Genomic DNA, 17698 nt, shown 5'->3' on the forward strand with positions numbered 1-17698 from the left:
TACTAGCACAGCTATTGTGAAACAAATTCATTAAATTATATGAATTTTAAGGTATCAAAATGGGGTGCAGAAATTCTGGGAAAGGGGGAGGTTAGGCATTTGAGTACAAAACCTAGATTTATATCATTTAGATGTGACCACTAATTTAATACAGTATTCCCAAACTCTGGGGAATGGAGACAACTATAACTGTAATATTATAAATACAGTTAACTGATGTTTCTCAAAATTAAGAGATTAAGAAGTTAACTGGTCTGTCAAATGCCATGATAACTGCAGATTAATTAAAATATGTTGAATATACCTGAAATGTCAGTGTAGAAACTAAAAACCCAATACTTTAGGAAGTTCTTTTTACTATATTTTAGCTTTTGCAGCTTAGAATAGTTTAAAAGGAGAAACACTTACCTTATATTGCCAATAATTATTAAAATACTAAACTATTAATTGTGCATTAAAACTTTTAAATACTATTTAATAATAATATGTCAGTCATGCTACATTTAGTCCCAAACTGTCCACAAAAAAATTGTTTCCCTCTTTTTTTACAAACAGGCAAAGAATTATTAAGCAATAGCACGTCTGTCTCCTTAAACACCACAATTAAATTTCTGTCCCTCCCAATTCCTTCCTGTCCATTAAGGAAAGTTAAATTAAGAAAAGGGAGGAGGTCAGTCTTCATCCTACACACTTCCTTCCTTCCTTCCTTCAGTTTAACCAAGGCCAGAGAGAAGTAGGTTCCCCCTATCTCTGGCCTTAGTAAAGGCCAGCAAAAATCTGAACCAAACACACAGAGTTAGAGAAAGAAAGACATCAACAAAATAGGAAAGTGACCAATCCTATAGATGCGAATAAACAGCAATAACCCACTGGTATAAAACTCTCTTCAGTTAGAATAAAATGATTTGTTTTTTAAGTGAAATTCATTAGCATGTCAAAAAGTTCAGTAATGTGTCATGTAACATAAGTTACAGGATACCAAGGAACCAATTCTGAATGTCATTCATTTTTCCCTTTCTCAACTAGGAGCTGTTGTAAGGTCAAAGTTGGGCTGGAGAGATGGCTCAGAACTGACTGCTGTTCCAGAGGTCCTGCGTTCAATTCATCCATCTGTCATGGGATCTGATGCCCTCTCTGGTGTGTCTGATAAGAGCAACAGTGTACTAATACACACTTGAAGGTCAAAGTTTAAGCGCAACAGTGTACTAACACGCACTTGAAGGTCAAAGTTCTGCTCATTAGTACCGTTTGAATGTGGGCCTAGATTTATACAAACAGATAACATGATCTTCGCTAGCCTCTTAAACAACTGTTAGGAATTCAACTTACATTGCCTAGATAAAACATCTTCACACACTGCTATATAAATTGTGTTCAAAAAACTAAGCTCTAGGGGGCTGGAGAGATGGCTCAGCGGTTAGGAGCACTGACTGCTCTTCCAGAGGTCCTGAATTCAATTCCTAGCAACCACATGGTGGTTCACAACCACCTGTAATGGGGTCTGATGCCCTCTTCTGGTACTTATATACATAAAATAAATAAATCTTAAGAGAAAAAAAACAAAACTAAGCTCTAAAATCCATTTAAACTGAAAGCTGCTGCTCTCCTTCAATAAGAAACAACTTACCTAAGGTGTCCTTCAGGTTCTTAACAATAGATGCTTTCCGAGCACTGTTTTTTCTTTCCACATAGTTAGAAGGGACAAAACCTGTCTTATTCATGGAATTTCGAACTCGCCACCAGGATTTAGAGTCATCCAGGAGCCATAATCTCTCATTCTTCTTGATATCCAGCTCTTGTTCCTGCTGTGCCACATAATCAAATTTGGCCACCACCACCACCACTTCTTCAGCCATCTTTCAGTAGCGTCAGCACTGTAACACATAGAACATGTTTTAAACGTTGCTGAAGTGTAACTGTCTACATGCTTGTCCAAAAGGACTTGCTTAAACATTTAAGGGGCCAGGAATTATGACTCATACCAGCAAACCTAACACTCAAAAGGTTGAGGCAAGAGGACTTTCATAAGTCTGAGGCCAGCCTTGGCTACATACTAAGTTTGAAGCTTGAATGAGCTATAGAGTAAGATCCTGTCTCAAAACTAATATACAAAACAGGAGACAGGGGTGGGGCACTATGTAGTTCAGTAGTAGATACTCCTAGCCCATACACAGCTTTGAGCTCACCCAGTACTATAAAAAGAAAAAAATTTAAGAATATCAAAAAGTTAAAAGTGATATGAAAAATGCTAACAGGCAAGTACTAATTTTTAAAAAGCACTTGTTCCTATTTAGTATTATATAAACTAACTTACATTTAAAACCACCGTTAGCAATGAAATTCACTATACAAACAACTGAACATTCCTCTTAAAGTAGATAAAATCAAACTTGTATATAACAAATAACAGATGCTTTCTGAACACTTTTGCCTTCCCATATAAGTTATAAAGTATAAAATTAAAATATATTGGCATAACTACAGGAGAAAATAACAAATTCGTTATTATAAGGGATAATTTTTAACATATTTATCTCAATAACAAAACAATCAAGGAGACAAAAGCATCAAGGTTATAAAGTAACACTGTATGAGTGAGATATTATAGGCATATATAAAATGTTACTTCTAAACAAAAGAATATATATGGAACACATAAAAATCATCAGTGTGAGGTTAAAGGAAGTTTTAGCCCGTAAGTTCAGCCATTGGAGGCTGAGGTGGTAGCATCACAAGTCTGAGGCTAGCCTAGGCAACATTTCATATCTCAAAAAAAATCTCTCCCTTTTATATTGTTCTCTGGACTGAGAACCAAGTAGAACTGATACATGTATATGAAAAATGAAGTAATAAAGGCAGGAGTAATGGCTCAGCTACTAAAAGTACTTCCCGCTGGGCATGGTGGCACACGCCTTTAATCCCAGCACTTGGGAGGCAGAAGCAGGTGAATTTCTGAGTTTGAGGCCAGCCTGATCTACTGTCCTGGTGGAACTCACTCTTGTAGGCCAGGCTGGCTTCAATGCCATAGATCTACCTGCCTCTGCCTTCTAAATGCTAGGATTAAAGGCATGAACCACCACTGCCTAGCTTATATGCATTATTTTAAAATAAAAAATATATATAAGCAAACACTGTCCTGAAACTTAAGTTTAGACTTGATCTCGCTCTGCTTTCTTCAAAGAGACTGTTTCATAAAAGCAGATATGCCTCATGAAGCAAGCAAATAAATTTAGCCTTTTGTTTTGGGTATTGACTACCATGTCTGTTTTCTCAACAATGAAGTAAGTACTTTAATCCAGAATTCAACATCCTTTTGCTAAGTATGTCAACAAGGTAGATACATACAAAGAATTTGCAAAAGCCTCAAAATCTGCCACACATTGTTTTATGCTCTGTAAGGGAATCACTTAAGTCAACAAAAATGCTTTTAAAAAGAAGAAAAAGAGACAACCTGATATGTAAGAAACACTGATGAACTAGGAATGTAGTAGATCAGTGGCAGTATTCTTGCCCAGAATGCACAAGGCCTCAAGGGTTTGACAGCCATCATGAGAAAAACATAGATGAGCAGAGAAACTTGGGGGGGGGGGGGTAAGGTACTTGTATTACTGCAACTTGACTGTCTGAAATTACTTAAGCACAAAGAATCTAAATTATTACTGCCATATGATGTGATTTAAGTTAGAATAAAAGCTGAGGAGGTGGTAATGTGCCTGCTATGCAAACCAGGGGAAGAATTTGATACCCAAGAACCTATCAAAACGCCATGCGTAGCAGCACACAACTGCAATCCCAGAGTTGGGCAGACAAGTCCTAGGAGGTAGCTTTCCAGAATTTAATGCCAGTCCACCTAGCAGACCTAGCTAGGTTCAGTGAGAAACCTTTTCTTAAATTCTTAAATACAAGGTAGAGAGCTATTTAAGAAGGCACGTGGTTGTCAACTCAACCTCTGGCATACAGACACACACACAGACAGATAGACAGACAGACAGACACACACACACACACACACACACACACACAGGAAGGGGAGAGGGAGGGAGGGAGGGAGGGATTACAATGAGCAACCAGCTTTCTGAAACACTGGAAAACTAGAAGCAGGGATATTTTTCAAAGATAAGCTAAAGCTTCTCCCTTATACACCACACCTAATTTATAAAAACTTAATGGAATTTATTTTGATACTTGACAACTGCCTTGAATTTTTTTCTACAAAAGCATGTAAAATTAATAATGAATATTTGGAAAAATATTATTTGCTGACAAACTATATATTCTAGAATTTAATGTCTCCTGTTTGGAGCATGCGTGGATTACCCTTCTATTAGAACCTGTTGTTATTTTTAGCAATACAACTTGGGAGACTGACTTTAGCTTCAAGCAACTGGATTAATCAAAGCCCCACCAGGATATCAGATTCACATATTGAACTTTTAAGGCCAATTAAATGAAAGGAAAAGAGCCTTCAGAGAAAAGGTGAATGGCTCTTGAGAAACAAAAAGAAATTGTTTCAGGATGACACCGGAACCATTTTATCAGCTGGAGGATGAAACTGACAGAAAGTAGAAATGAGCCAGAACTGATTTAAAAACAAACAAACAAACAAACAAACAACTGCAAATACCACCCTTTGAACCTCCAGGTCCCTGGAGTTAGTAGAGTTAGGAAGACTGTCCACTGTCTCAGGCAATTTAGGTCATTCTTTTACTGTTATTTTCAGTTAGGTAACATTATAGGTAGGTTACCAGTTATCACAATGTACTTAAAAATGCTAAAGTAATTTAAGACAATACTGAAGCAGAAACATATAAACTAATACAACTAACACACAGCTGCATACACTTAACCTTTAGAAGTCTTTATTCCCAATGTACAAGTAAGTTTTAATTTATTAGGTTTTTAAAAAGTAAAGTACTTCAAATTACTGGTGATCTAAACATTGAAGTGACTTCTGTCTATATTTCTATTTTTCCTTCTCCCAAACATTTAAATGTTTCACACAGACCAACTAATTCAAAAGAAAGTGATTTTAGTAACTTTCTTTGATAAATCTTCCTAAAGCAATCAATTTGGTTTTCACAAAATAACCTTCTTTAGCACTATTTGTTTATATAATAAAGGTTCTTAAAGAAACTTTCAGTAAGCAGATTTAATTCACTGGAACAGAACTGTACCAAAGGTATCACATTATACTCTTCATTAACAGAAATGGAGGGGCCTAATCAGGCAAGTCAGTTCAACTTTTATTGTATAAAAGCATCAAAAATATAAGGGTTTTCTATGAGGAGTAGCACTGCAAATCACGTCAGAGTAAGTTCTGTAATGAATAACTGACACCAGAGTGTCTGTCCTTCAGGGGAAATAGTCCCAGGTTTCTACCTAAACAGGAACCTTTACTGCTGGGGAGCACTGTCCTTTTGTTAATAAAGTGAAATTCCTAGATACTGTGTCAGGAGAGTAGGAGAGAGAATGGGGCATTAAAAATGCCAAAGCTGACACCTAACAACCATGTGCAGAATAGCTATATGCCCTGGGTTCAATCTTCAGCACACACACACACAAAAAAAACCAACCAACGCTGAAAAGTGAAAGGAACACAGCTGGAGGATCTCGGGCAGGCAGGCAGGCAAAGGCTTACACAACATGCTTGACCAAGAGGAAACAATAAATCAACATTTATAGAATCCTCTGCCCCCCAAATATCAAAATACATATGCTTTAACATGTGCCAGGGAACAGATAGAAAGATAAACCATAGCTTAAGCCACAACAAAACCCAACAACTTTTAATAAACTGAATCACACAGTAATTGGGCAACAGAATCACACTAGAAATCAGCAGCAGAATGTATGTGGCGAAGGGTTTGAAAAGGCTTAGTCTCTAATATGAAAGTACTAAAAGGTAATGGAACTGGAAGTGTGGGGGCCTGGTAGATGATTCTGTCAGATGATTAATAGAGTTCTAATGTGTTCTCAATGAAGCTTCCATGAAGTCTTCTAAAGCAAGTGGCCCTGGTACATAGATCCCTTTGCCTTCACAGTTTACCTTGTGTTCCTCTGGCACACACTCCTAACCATGTCATTTGCCATGTGTTATGGCCAATGGGAGTCTACAGTAAAAACCAATGGGGCGTGGTGGTGCACGCCTTTAATCCCAGCACTCGGGAGGCAGAGGCAGGTGAATTTCTGAGTTCGAGGCCAGCCTGGTCTACAGAGTAAGTTCCAGGACAGCCAGGGCTACACAGAGAAACCCTGTCTCAGAAAAAAAAAACAAAAAAACAATGGGGCAGCATAAATTTATTCTTTCAGCTTCTAAAACGAAGAGTTAAATAAACACCTTTTCTTTATAAACTGCCTAAGCTTTAAGTATTTATTTTAGCAAAAACACCCACTCTTTTTTGTTGTTGTTGTTTTTTACCGTTCTTTTTCTTTACTCTTCCATGTTCTTTCCTGAAGAAATTAGATTCATCCTTCCTATAGTGCATCCCCCATCGTGAGTTTGGCCTATAATCACAGCATGTGGGAGGCAGAGGCAGGAAGGCCACCATAATAAAAGCTCCAGACTAGCCAGGGCTACACAGGAGGCCCGTGTCTCAAACTAACTTACTAAACTATAACTACTTAAATGAGTAGAAGATAAGTCAATTCCAGAGTTGTCCTCTGACGTCCACACATGACGCCATGTCATGTGCATCAGGATGCAAGCCTTCCTACAGAGACTACTTGAATTACATTTTCACCTAACATAGACCAATAATTTAGAGAAACTCTAATCAATGAAATTTTATAATAATTAGGGGTTATATTTGCTCATAATTTTTATAACTAGGGTAGGGTATTAGTTTGTGTAAGGGCAATTTAAGTTATAAACAGTCACTATTTTAAAAAGCTGGGTGACTCCAATAAATAGCCAATCACTGGTTTCATAACTTGGCGTAAAACATAACTAATTTTGCTTTATTCACCCTCATTTCAAAATGAGGGCTGGAGGGATAGCTCATCAGTTATGAGCACTTATTCTTGCAGAGGATCTGGGTTCAAGTTCCAGAACTCACACAGGGGGTCACAACTCTAGTCCCAGGAGGATCCTACACCTTCTGACCTACATGGGCACCAAACAAGTCCATGGTGCAAAGACATACTTGCAGGTAAAATGCCCACACACAATAAAAACAAAACCACTGTAGTAGTATTTACACATGAAATTCTTTTTTTTACTGCCCAACTTGTGTCTTTTTATTTTTATTTAATTATTTATTTGTAAGGATTTATCTTTGCCTTTGAGGGAGTAAAGTTTTTACTTTACTGAGCCTTTTCTCCAGTCCCTCTTTGTTTCTTTAAAAAATAAGTTAATTTCCATTTCAGAGGACAGGTTCAGTATCCTCTAACTACATGTGAACTGTAATATATATATATATATATATATATATATATATATATATATATATATAACTTATATATATCTTATACAGATGAGTATGAACATTAACTATACTTACATATGTTCACATAAACTATAGACAGAGGATTGACTTTAGTTCCGAAATACTATTTGTTATTTTTCCACACATAAATCAAAATGTTATTTTGAAAATGGCTATCTTACCAAAAGCAAGCTACAGATTCAGATTCAAACCAACTCTAATCAAAATCTAACACAATTCTTCATGGAACTTGAAAGAATAATTCTCAACTTCATATGGAAATACATATGAAAATTTTTTTTGGTTTTCAGTATATAAAATGTCTTTAAAGTTATAATCATGTATATATGTATGTTCTTAGTTTGTAAACAAAGATTCTTACAGTAATGTGTTCAAAGACTTTCCACTTCGTGATATCTATCTAGGAAATTTTAAAGAAAGATGTTGTCTCTATAAAAAAAAGAAAAGAAAAGAAAAGAAAAGAAAAGAAAAGAAAAGAAAAGAAAAGAAATACAACTTAATTCCTAAATTGCAATTCTACAAATTCTGTATCATTAAAAACTCAGAAAATTAAATTCTAAGAAATATTAACTTGACATTTCTGAGACTGTTCCTTCCGTACACATACCTTTCAATTTGTTTTTTGACATTTTAGATGTAAGATATGCTTTCCCCCACAATGGTAATTCATTGGTTTACATAAAAAAAGACTCTAAACAAATTCTCTTAAATGTTCTGACAGAACTAAACTTATTTTTACAGATCACTCAATCTTAACTTTCAAAAAAGGATTTATTTATTTTATGGGAGTACAATGTAGCTATCTTCAAACACACCACAAGAGGGCATCGGATCCCATTAAAGATGGTTGTGAGCCACCGTGTGGTTGACAGTAATTGAACTCAGAACTGGAAGGGCAGTGTTCTTAACCTCTGAACCAGCACTCTCAATATTAACTTGTAACTATGGCCTATTATTTGTTGTTTGGTTCTGAGACAGGGTTTCTTTATTATGTAGTTCTTGCTTCGTAGACCAGGTTTGCCTTGAATTCCCAGAGAGCTTTCTGTCTCTGCCTCCCAAGTGCTGGGATTAAAGACATGCACACCTGGCTACACCCTCTGTTCAATGCAGTAGCCTCTGCTTAAACTTCGCCTAAGTTTTCTAAACCTCATCTGTCTATCTATCAAATTTAGCTAGAATTTGCTTTTTTTAAAATACATACTACTGTCCATATCACATCCCCACACCATGAGTTAAGATTATCTACAGGAACATGCCTATCTCACTAAAAAGGAGCAAAGCACAGGATGACTGGCAAGAGGGAAGTAAAGTCAAAATTGAAATGAAGTCTCAGCACTCCCAAGAGAAAACAAAACTAGGGAAAATCACGCGAAAGGAGTTCTTAAACATTTACCTATACTTCCACCAGGTGGCACTATTAGCTGTGTCCTAATGTTGGTGCCTTCCTGTGTTCTACTACTGGAATTCCTTTCCAGGACATCAGCATACTCCTTTTTAATTACATGCTTCCAAGTGTCCTTAACTGAATCTATGTACAAATACAGCAATAAACAGCTAACTAGATAACACAGTGCTCTCAGTGGGATCTGGGGTGAGGGGGTGGGGGATGATGGGGCCAATTCTCATAGAAATGAATAGTAGGGGGGAGGGAGAGAGCTCTAAACATAAAGAGTTTGCCTCCTGCAGGCACGAAGACCCGAATTCAAACCACAGAACCCATGTAAAAAGAAAAGGCAGAAATGGAAATGGTGGTGTACTTGTAATCCCAGCTCTGGGAAGGCAGAGACAAAGGCAGATCCCCAGGGTCAGCCAACCTGGTGCAATTAGTGCATTCCAGATTGGTAAAAGATGCTGTCACAAACTTCTCAGGACAGCTCCTGAGGAGCACACACGTGTGCGCATGCACACACACACAAACAAACACACTCACAAATTTACTTACCTTGGAACTCAACAGGTTAAATAAACACTTTAAAGAAAATGATTCAAACTGCTCTCCTCTAACCAGAAACCATTTTAGCAACCACATAGCTTTACCTGTCTGTAACTCAGATAATGAATGGTCTGAAGCATAGAGGGCCTGGATTGCTACATGAAAGAAAACCCCCAGTCCTTGGCTGTATTTCCTTTTCCCATTTAACACTGGACTGCTATAAGCACTTTGAGGAGAGAATTTTTTTTTATTTCATTATACCCGTATTCTTTCCCATATGATTATGCCTGTCTCTTTGACTAGCTTGTAAGTATTTTAATACTTAGTTACACCAAAAAGGGCTTTACTGTATGTAAATCAACTAAGTATGGAACCAAACAGCTACCAGGATGACTTAAAACACAGAATTAGTCTCCCACATACATAATCTTATATTGTTATTCAATACTCACTAAATTTTATATACCTTCCAAATGTTCATACTTTTTGTGACAGCCATAAAATTTGGAGACAACTAAATATTCATAGTAAAAGAGAAACTAATACCCTACTATTATAAAATTGCCTTGGCTTTATGAATCCCTTAGTCAACTACAAATCTAAATCAATGAGTACACCAGACCAAATATCTATACTTCACCTATTTCTACAAATTAATTAAGAACACCTAATATTAAGTTTGTCAAAACAGTCACTTGTGATCTCAAATGCCCTTAACCCCAGTACTCAAAGAGACACAGTCAGGCAGATGTCTGAGTTCAAGACTAACCTGGTCTACATAGAAAGTCCCAGGACAGTCAGGGGTACACAATGAGACCCTGCCTCAAAGAAAGGCTATCAAATCATTTAAGCAGGAAACTCTGAGGAAGGATTATGTTTGCCATTGATACAGGTCATAAGCAATGGGATCCTTTTTTGGCAAGTTAGATGTTCATGTCTGTAAACAACTAGTGGCAGGGAAAGAGGAGGACATCTAAAGGGAAATCTACCATGCTAGTTACACATACAGTGTGCTGTGCTTTAACTCATCACTTGACAATTTCCTGTTTCTGATAAGAATCAGCTAAGTCCAGTACCCAAGTAACTAAGTCAGGAAGTTTAGATGGGTTACAATTTCTCAGTAAACTATGAAAGGAGAAAAATCAACAATAACTTTGATATGCCACAGTAGGTATAAAGGGAAGGCAATTTACAAGATTACTGTAATCAACATTTTAAGCCATAACATCACATAGTTTATGTTGCTAAATATTCTAACAAACTAATAAAACTAATGAAACACTCTACTACTTACAAAACGAAAATTAGAAGCACATAAAAAATAGAGAAATCAAGTTGTTTTGTTGAGTTTGCTTTGGTTTTATTTTCTTATTGTTTGTTTGGTCAGTTGTAATCACATGTAGCCCAGGCTGGCCTTAAAACTCACTATATAGGTGAGGATGATCTTGGCTTTGAACTACTGATATTCCTACCTCCAATCCCAAATGCAGAAATTTTATACCTGTTTCACCATGCTCAGCAAGATTAGGTTCTTTTAAAGACAGAGAACAATTTTATCATATTTTATTCAGGTTTGAATGATTACTTTGGATATATAACCAAGATGAAAAACCAAGAAAGATGAAAAAGTAAAAGGGTATTATTGTACACATAAAATTCACTTGTTCATTCAACAAATATTAACTGAGTAAATGTACACTAGGAGAACAAACCAAGTTCTGAGAACAAAGAAAGAGAAATCAAGTATTCTGCTAATAAAAGGAATTCTAGTGAAAATCCTGTTTCTTCAACTCATTTATACACGCCTTAGACTAACACAAGAGTAACACATTCCCTATATGATGATTTTGTCAGTCATGACAAAATCTTACTTTCTATCCTCTCTGAATTAAATTTACCCAAGATTACATACTCTTGGGCTGGAGAGATGGTTCAGTGCCTGCTCTTCCAAAGGACCCAGGTTCTACATGGCAGCTCACAACTATCCGTAACTCCAGTTCTGACACCTTCTCACACATAGACAGACAGACATGCAGGCAGTAACACCAATGCACATAAAAAAACAATAAATAAAAGAACATTCCAATTCTGCAATCTGAAGAGAGGATTATGTTGTATAAAAACTAAAGGAGCAACCACTAAAATAGTAAACAATCTTGCTAAAGTAAATTGCAATCACACAATTACAACACAAACTGTGAAAATGTATAACAAAGAATTGCATTAATATAAGACATTAGTTATTAGTTAAAGAGTTATTACCCTAATCCTTAGGTTACTGGATGGCTAAGAAACAAAACAGAATCACAATTGACTACATCCATTTTAAAGTGTTCTGAGATAAAAAATAACTGATGGGGTCAAGGATGTAGCGCTGGGTATATCGCTTGCCTAGAGCATGAAGCTCTGCTGAGTTCAATCATCATCACCACATAAAACCAGATGTAGTAGCACATGCCTGTAATTCCAGAACTGGGGAGGTAGAGACAGAGGATCCAAGATCATCCTTAGTTTAAAGCCAGGATGAGTTAAAAGAGACCCATCTCAAAACAAAAACAAACTTACCAACAAGGAACACTGAATTATTTCCACTTAAAATTTCACATGTTAAAGCTGGTGACAATCCTCAACATACATATACACAAATCGTATGTTGAAATCCAAGCCCCAGCACCTTAGAATATGACTATCTGGGTAGCTTAAGAATGTAAATGAGGTACAATGAGTTTACTATCAGGCCCTTATCCAGTATGACCGGTGTTCCTTTAAGAGAAGTTTGGTTCACTTAAAGAGAAAGCAGTCACCAGAAGCCCAAGACAGGAGGCAAGTTAACCGTACAGAAGAGGCTCTCAAGAACTCTGCTGATGCCCTCACCTCAGACTTACTATCTTACCAAGGCTCAAGGGTTATGGTAGAAGAGGGGACAGAAAGACTGCAAAAATCAGAGGTAGTATACAAGGAAACTGGTTTTCCAGACACAATATGGCAACTGCTTATGAATTCATGGCAATCATAACAACACGCACAAGATCTGCACAAGCTCAAGACAAACAAAATCTCAATGTGGAGGGGGAGGCACACAAAGTCCTAAACCTACTGAGGAACTACTGGTAAATGACAGCTACCAGGAGAGGGTGGTTTTAGCTTTAAGGATGTGGCCCCTGGTGGTCTAACTAGTGCCAGTGGAAAGCCACATAACTCAGAGTAGATAGGTGAGGACACAAAGTTGGGTGGATATGGCTTGTGGGTATGGGAGGAAATGTGCAAGAGGGATGAAAATGTTCAAAATACAATGTATGAAATTCTGAATTACTAAAAAATACTTTTTAATATAAATTCCAGGATAGGCAAGACAGCTCAGCAGTTAAGAGCATACATCATTCTTGCAAAGGACCAGAGTTTAGCTCCCAACACCCATATTGTATGGCTAACATTTGCCTATAACATCAGCTCCAAGGGATCCAATGCCTCTGGTTTTCACAAGCACCAGCACTGATGTACACACACACACACACACACACACACACACACACACACACACCTATACGTGCCATGATTTATTAATTACAGGTATAGGGAACTGGTCTATTATTACTTTAAGATCCTAGCAGGTTTCACAGCACTGCTCTGTTGTCAGACACCTCCATTGCCTTTCTTAGACACTTCCTGTTGTATCCCACCCTAAACCCAGTTACTGTATGACCAAGCCAATGATCTGGATTAATAAACCCTATTCAGTCACCTCCCTCTCAACTCACTGCCCTTGTATCCTTTTAACAGGACTCAAATGGATGTACAGTAACACCATTCTGACCATATACATGAGGAGCAAAGCAGCTACTTAGTTAATGAAGCATCCTTTAAGTAGTCTCCCTGTTCCCAGTCTCATGTTCTTCTATTTGGAAGAATTTGTCATTTTTAGAAAAAGTTAGCTGGAAACATGAATTTTTCCTTTACTATTTATTTACTAAGTGGACTTGAGAGTTAAATGGAATGAAGTTTCAAATGAATTTGCCTTGAGTCACAATGAACTTATTATTTTTGTGGTCCTAAAACTCTACAAAGACAAGAACTCTTTCAACACTAGAGAAACTAGTCATGAGAAGATTCTAGGAAAGTGGCAAAAGAGGAAGTCACAAGAATGTCCCCAAACCTAGACTAACATTAGCATAATCTTGTCTGGTCTGATCTATTTAGGGAATCCTAAATAGAGACCACTACAAGGCAAGTTCAGTGCAAAGTTATGAAATATAAGGTATTGCTAATTGAGTCAATTTCAGCTCACTCTGCGGGCAGTGACTACCTGCTCAATACCTTGGCAGTCATACATGTGTCCCAGCGCTTGTGAGAGCTAATCTAAAAAAGAAAATCCTCATCCGAATACCTTCCAAATACTAGGAAATCTGCGTTATAATTGATTATGGCTTCTCATCACCAACATACACCAACATACACCAACAGGCATAACCAGGCCACCAACATTCCATTTCTCCCAAGTATAAATCCTTCCTTCTTAGATTGAAGGAAATTTAAAGAATTCTCTCTCTTTTCCTTCTCCCTCCATTTTTCTATTATATTCTTTTAGGAGCCAATAATAGATCAAGATATTCAAAAGAAAATAAACACACTGGAGTTCTTAAAAAGGCAATGTGGATACCCAGAAAAGGTAAAAGCAGACGTGACATGGGATCTGTGTGATATAATCAAGAGAACTAACCAAAAACACTGTGGGAATTCTGTTACACACTTACACACACACACACACACACACACACACACCATTGTTAAACTGCTGTCATTTGAGTTCAAGTATCTGCATGGTATTCACTCTGAAGTCTATTTTTAGTTCACATCAGAATTGACTCAGATGTTCACAGGTCTACATATTTTTGGTTAAGAACTGTGCCAATATTGAAGCAATCTGCCCTTACAATTTGTTGACTATATTGCTGAGCAAAAAGTGTCCACTTCACCAAACAAGTCATCAGGTCAGTTACCAGAACTTTACCTGGCTACATGTGTGGATGCTTTTGGTACCATTCAGCTGGAGTTCAGGAACAAGACAGCCTGTAGCAATCACTGCTGACAGAGCTTACAACCCCAAGCCTCTGTACACACCACTACACATCTACACATTTTTCAGGTCCCACCTCAGGTCTATACTTGACAGATGTTGGAGCTACCTCCACCAGCAGCAGCTACTGTATGGGGCTATGGCTTCAGAGGAGCAATTCAGGTGCCAATGTTCCTACTCACCACTAGTCTGGCCAAAACTCCCCTCAGCTGCCACCAGCTTATAGATGCTAAATGGCTTAGCATCTATAACTTCCTGGCAAGAAAAGTACAGCAACAAAGAATCACACATCCTTAACTTAGTAAGGCAGCGAACTTCTAAGGTGAACAAACAAGCAAACAGGAAAGGATTCGGACTATAGCTTCCAATAATACCCCTGTAGATATAATGCTTGAATTAAAAGATGAAGACTGGGTGTTGGGGAAATGGTTCATTCAGTAAGATGCACAAAACATAAATGCAGATCTGAGTTCAAATCCCAGCACCCGTATTTTAAAAAAAAAAAAAAAGGACAAAGTAGTGTGCGTTTACAATCTTGGTTCTGAGGACAAGACAGAAGGGTCTCTGTGGTGTACTGACCAGCCAGTCAGCTGATTCAGTGAGTTTCTGGTTCAGTAAGAGACCCCACTTCAAATAAGTAAGGAAGATAACAATAAAGGAAACTATCCAACATGAGCCTCTAGCCTCCACATGCACAAGTGTGCACTAGCATGTGTGACACACACACACACAAGAATACATATGCACAAAAGGATTTTAAGGGAGGAAGTCATGAATACCCACCATGACAGCTACTGCTACCATTCATTAATATCTATGCTCTCCTCATCAGCTTACTCCTATCCTACATTTTTTAGAAATGCATAAATTTCTACAAAGAATGTATGACTTGGCTAGGACCAATACAATATGGATAAAAGCGATATATACCACTTCCAATCCAGTACCTTAAGTCTTCCTATCACATTTCCCTTTTCAAATCAACATCAGAAGCCATTGCTGATTGTGGTGGTAACATAAAAAGATAGAAGAGCTTAAGTCTCTAAGTAACTGCATGGAGCAAAGTATCTCAACACACACCTCAGACAACAGTGATATTTCAAAGTACTATGAAATCCTGTGTTGTCACTAAGATTTGTGGCTTGTTGGACTCAGTAACGAACCATACCTAATATAGAAATCTTAAAAACATTTCTCTGGCTGCTGTGTAAAATATTTTTTTAAAGGTAATAAAGAGGCCGGGCATGGTGGCACACACCTTTAATCCCAGCACTCAGGAGGCAGAGGCAGGCGGATTTCCGAGTTTGAGGCCAGCCTGGTCTACAGAGTAAGTTCCAGGACAGCCAGGGCTATACAGAGAAACCCTGTCTCAAAAAACAAAAAACAAAAAACAAAAAAAAAGACTGATTAAGTCTGAAGGCATCATCGTGGCTCATGCCTATAATCCAATACCTGGAAGAGGCGGAGTGACTGCCATGAGTTTATGGCCAGAGGCTACACTGAGTTATAGTCAGCCTGAGCTAGAGTTCTGAAGAAAAAAAACGTGTATGTATATTCACACTGTAGAACAGTAGGTTTCCTTTACTTTTTCATCTTGGTATGAAAACTCTTTTCCATTAAGTCCCCATTCCCTCCTCCTCCTCCTGGCTCCTAGAGGACTTGAATCTCTGAGTTTGAGGCCATCCTGGATTACAAAGAGAGTTCCAGAACAGCCAGAGCTGTTATAGAGAAACCCTGACCCCAAAACAAAACAAAAACAACAGCAACAACAAAAAGAATATTGCCTAATTAAAAAAAAGAAAAATATTTTTCTAAATATACATAAATCTCAAAAAGCAAATAAAAAATACAAATCTAAGAGGAGGTACATTACTGATAGCCTAAAATTATTACAATAACTCTGAAACAGTATTGTAAATGTTGCTTTTATTTCCTCAGATGAAGTGATGAGAGCCAAGCTGTGCAAACACTCGACTTGGGCTGAGCCCAGAGAGTTTCTAGGCCTGAAAGCTTCTAGTTTCCATACTATCTAACCTTCTGCAAGTCTGAACCTAGAAAGCTTCAGCTTCCAGCTTCCGTCTGCTAACCTAAGCCTAGAATGTCTCAGCCTCAAAACTTACTGCTGAATAAACTCTCTCTTTCTAGCTCTTTCTGAACCCTGGCTGTCTGGTTCAACTCAGCAGTTCTGACTCAAACTCCTATCTCTAAGCTAACTGATTAAAAATGGCTTCTCCCAGCTTCTGACTGAATTGCTCTGCTTGGAAAAAATGTCCCTGAACTCCATGAACTGAAGTCTCTCTCCATGCTGCTCTGAAGCAGCCTCTCTTTTCTGTCTAACTTCATGACAGTTGGACTTATTCTATCTCTGACTCGTTCCAGCCAGATAGCACAGACCTAGAAGGTCTTTGGAAGTGATCCCTTGGCAGAGCAGTCATGTTGCTGGATTAAAATTCCTCTATACAGTATTGAGAGGTCTAAAAACCTTGGGAATAAAAATTTTCAGTTCGCCAGGAAGCAATCTAGGCTCCTCAGAGGAAGGCGCTGACAATAAATTGTTGATCACTGACAAACCCGACTTAGGGAGGATAAGTCTAGAGCTGAGTCAGCTCCTCGGACATCTGGCTCAAGGAGATAACAAGGCCAAAACAGAGCTGGTTTCCAAAAGTTCTTCAAGGTATAATCACATATAATGAAACTAACATAGCAGCCAATCAAAAATGCACTAATGTCATTGCTTTGCCGGCTTCCAGTTACCTAACCTAGGAAATTCCCCTAGCCCTGCATGAAGGGGAGCCTGCTAGATCCTCTGGTGACTACATTTTAATGAATGGTTGACCCCTGCATGCTGGTAATTTCTGCAGAACAAACATTCTTTTCCTTGGCATACTATTTGATTATGGAGTATTCCTTCAGTGATTCTTGAACCTTAACAGTATAGTTCCCCAAAAAATATTATAAATAGAACTATTATACAATCTAGCAAAAGACACAGTCACAAAAAGACAGTAACTCTACTATTCTACTTGCAAAGTTAAACAAATTTATTGAAAGAAAAAACAAATTAGAAAGTAGTTGCTAAACTGGGCATGGTGGCACACGCCTTTAATCCCAGCACTCAGGAGGCAGAGGCATACAGATTTCTAAGTTCCAGGCCAGCCTGGTCTACAGAGTGAGTTCCAGGACAGCCAGGGCTACACAGAGAAACCCTGTCTCGAAAAGCAAGCAAGCAAGCAAGCAAGAAAAGAG

At 37.8% G+C, this 17698-nt stretch overlaps 1 protein-coding gene across 1 annotated transcript in view; it reads right to left on the reverse strand.

Moving 5' to 3' along the window:
• Nck1 (NCK adaptor protein 1) overlaps nt 1-17698 on the reverse strand; it is a 49135-nt gene that overhangs the window by 12597 nt on the left and 18840 nt on the right. The window contains exon 2 of the mRNA XM_021206632.1: nt 1628-1874. Coding sequence (XP_021062291.1) covers nt 1628-1856 — 229 coding nt within the window. The 5' untranslated portion in view covers nt 1857-1874. The remainder of the gene's footprint in view (nt 1-1627; nt 1875-17698) is intronic.

Source organism: Mus pahari, chromosome 10, assembly GCF_900095145.1.
Source record: "Mus pahari chromosome 10, PAHARI_EIJ_v1.1, whole genome shotgun sequence".
Taxonomy (NCBI): Eukaryota; Metazoa; Chordata; class Mammalia; order Rodentia; family Muridae; genus Mus; species Mus pahari.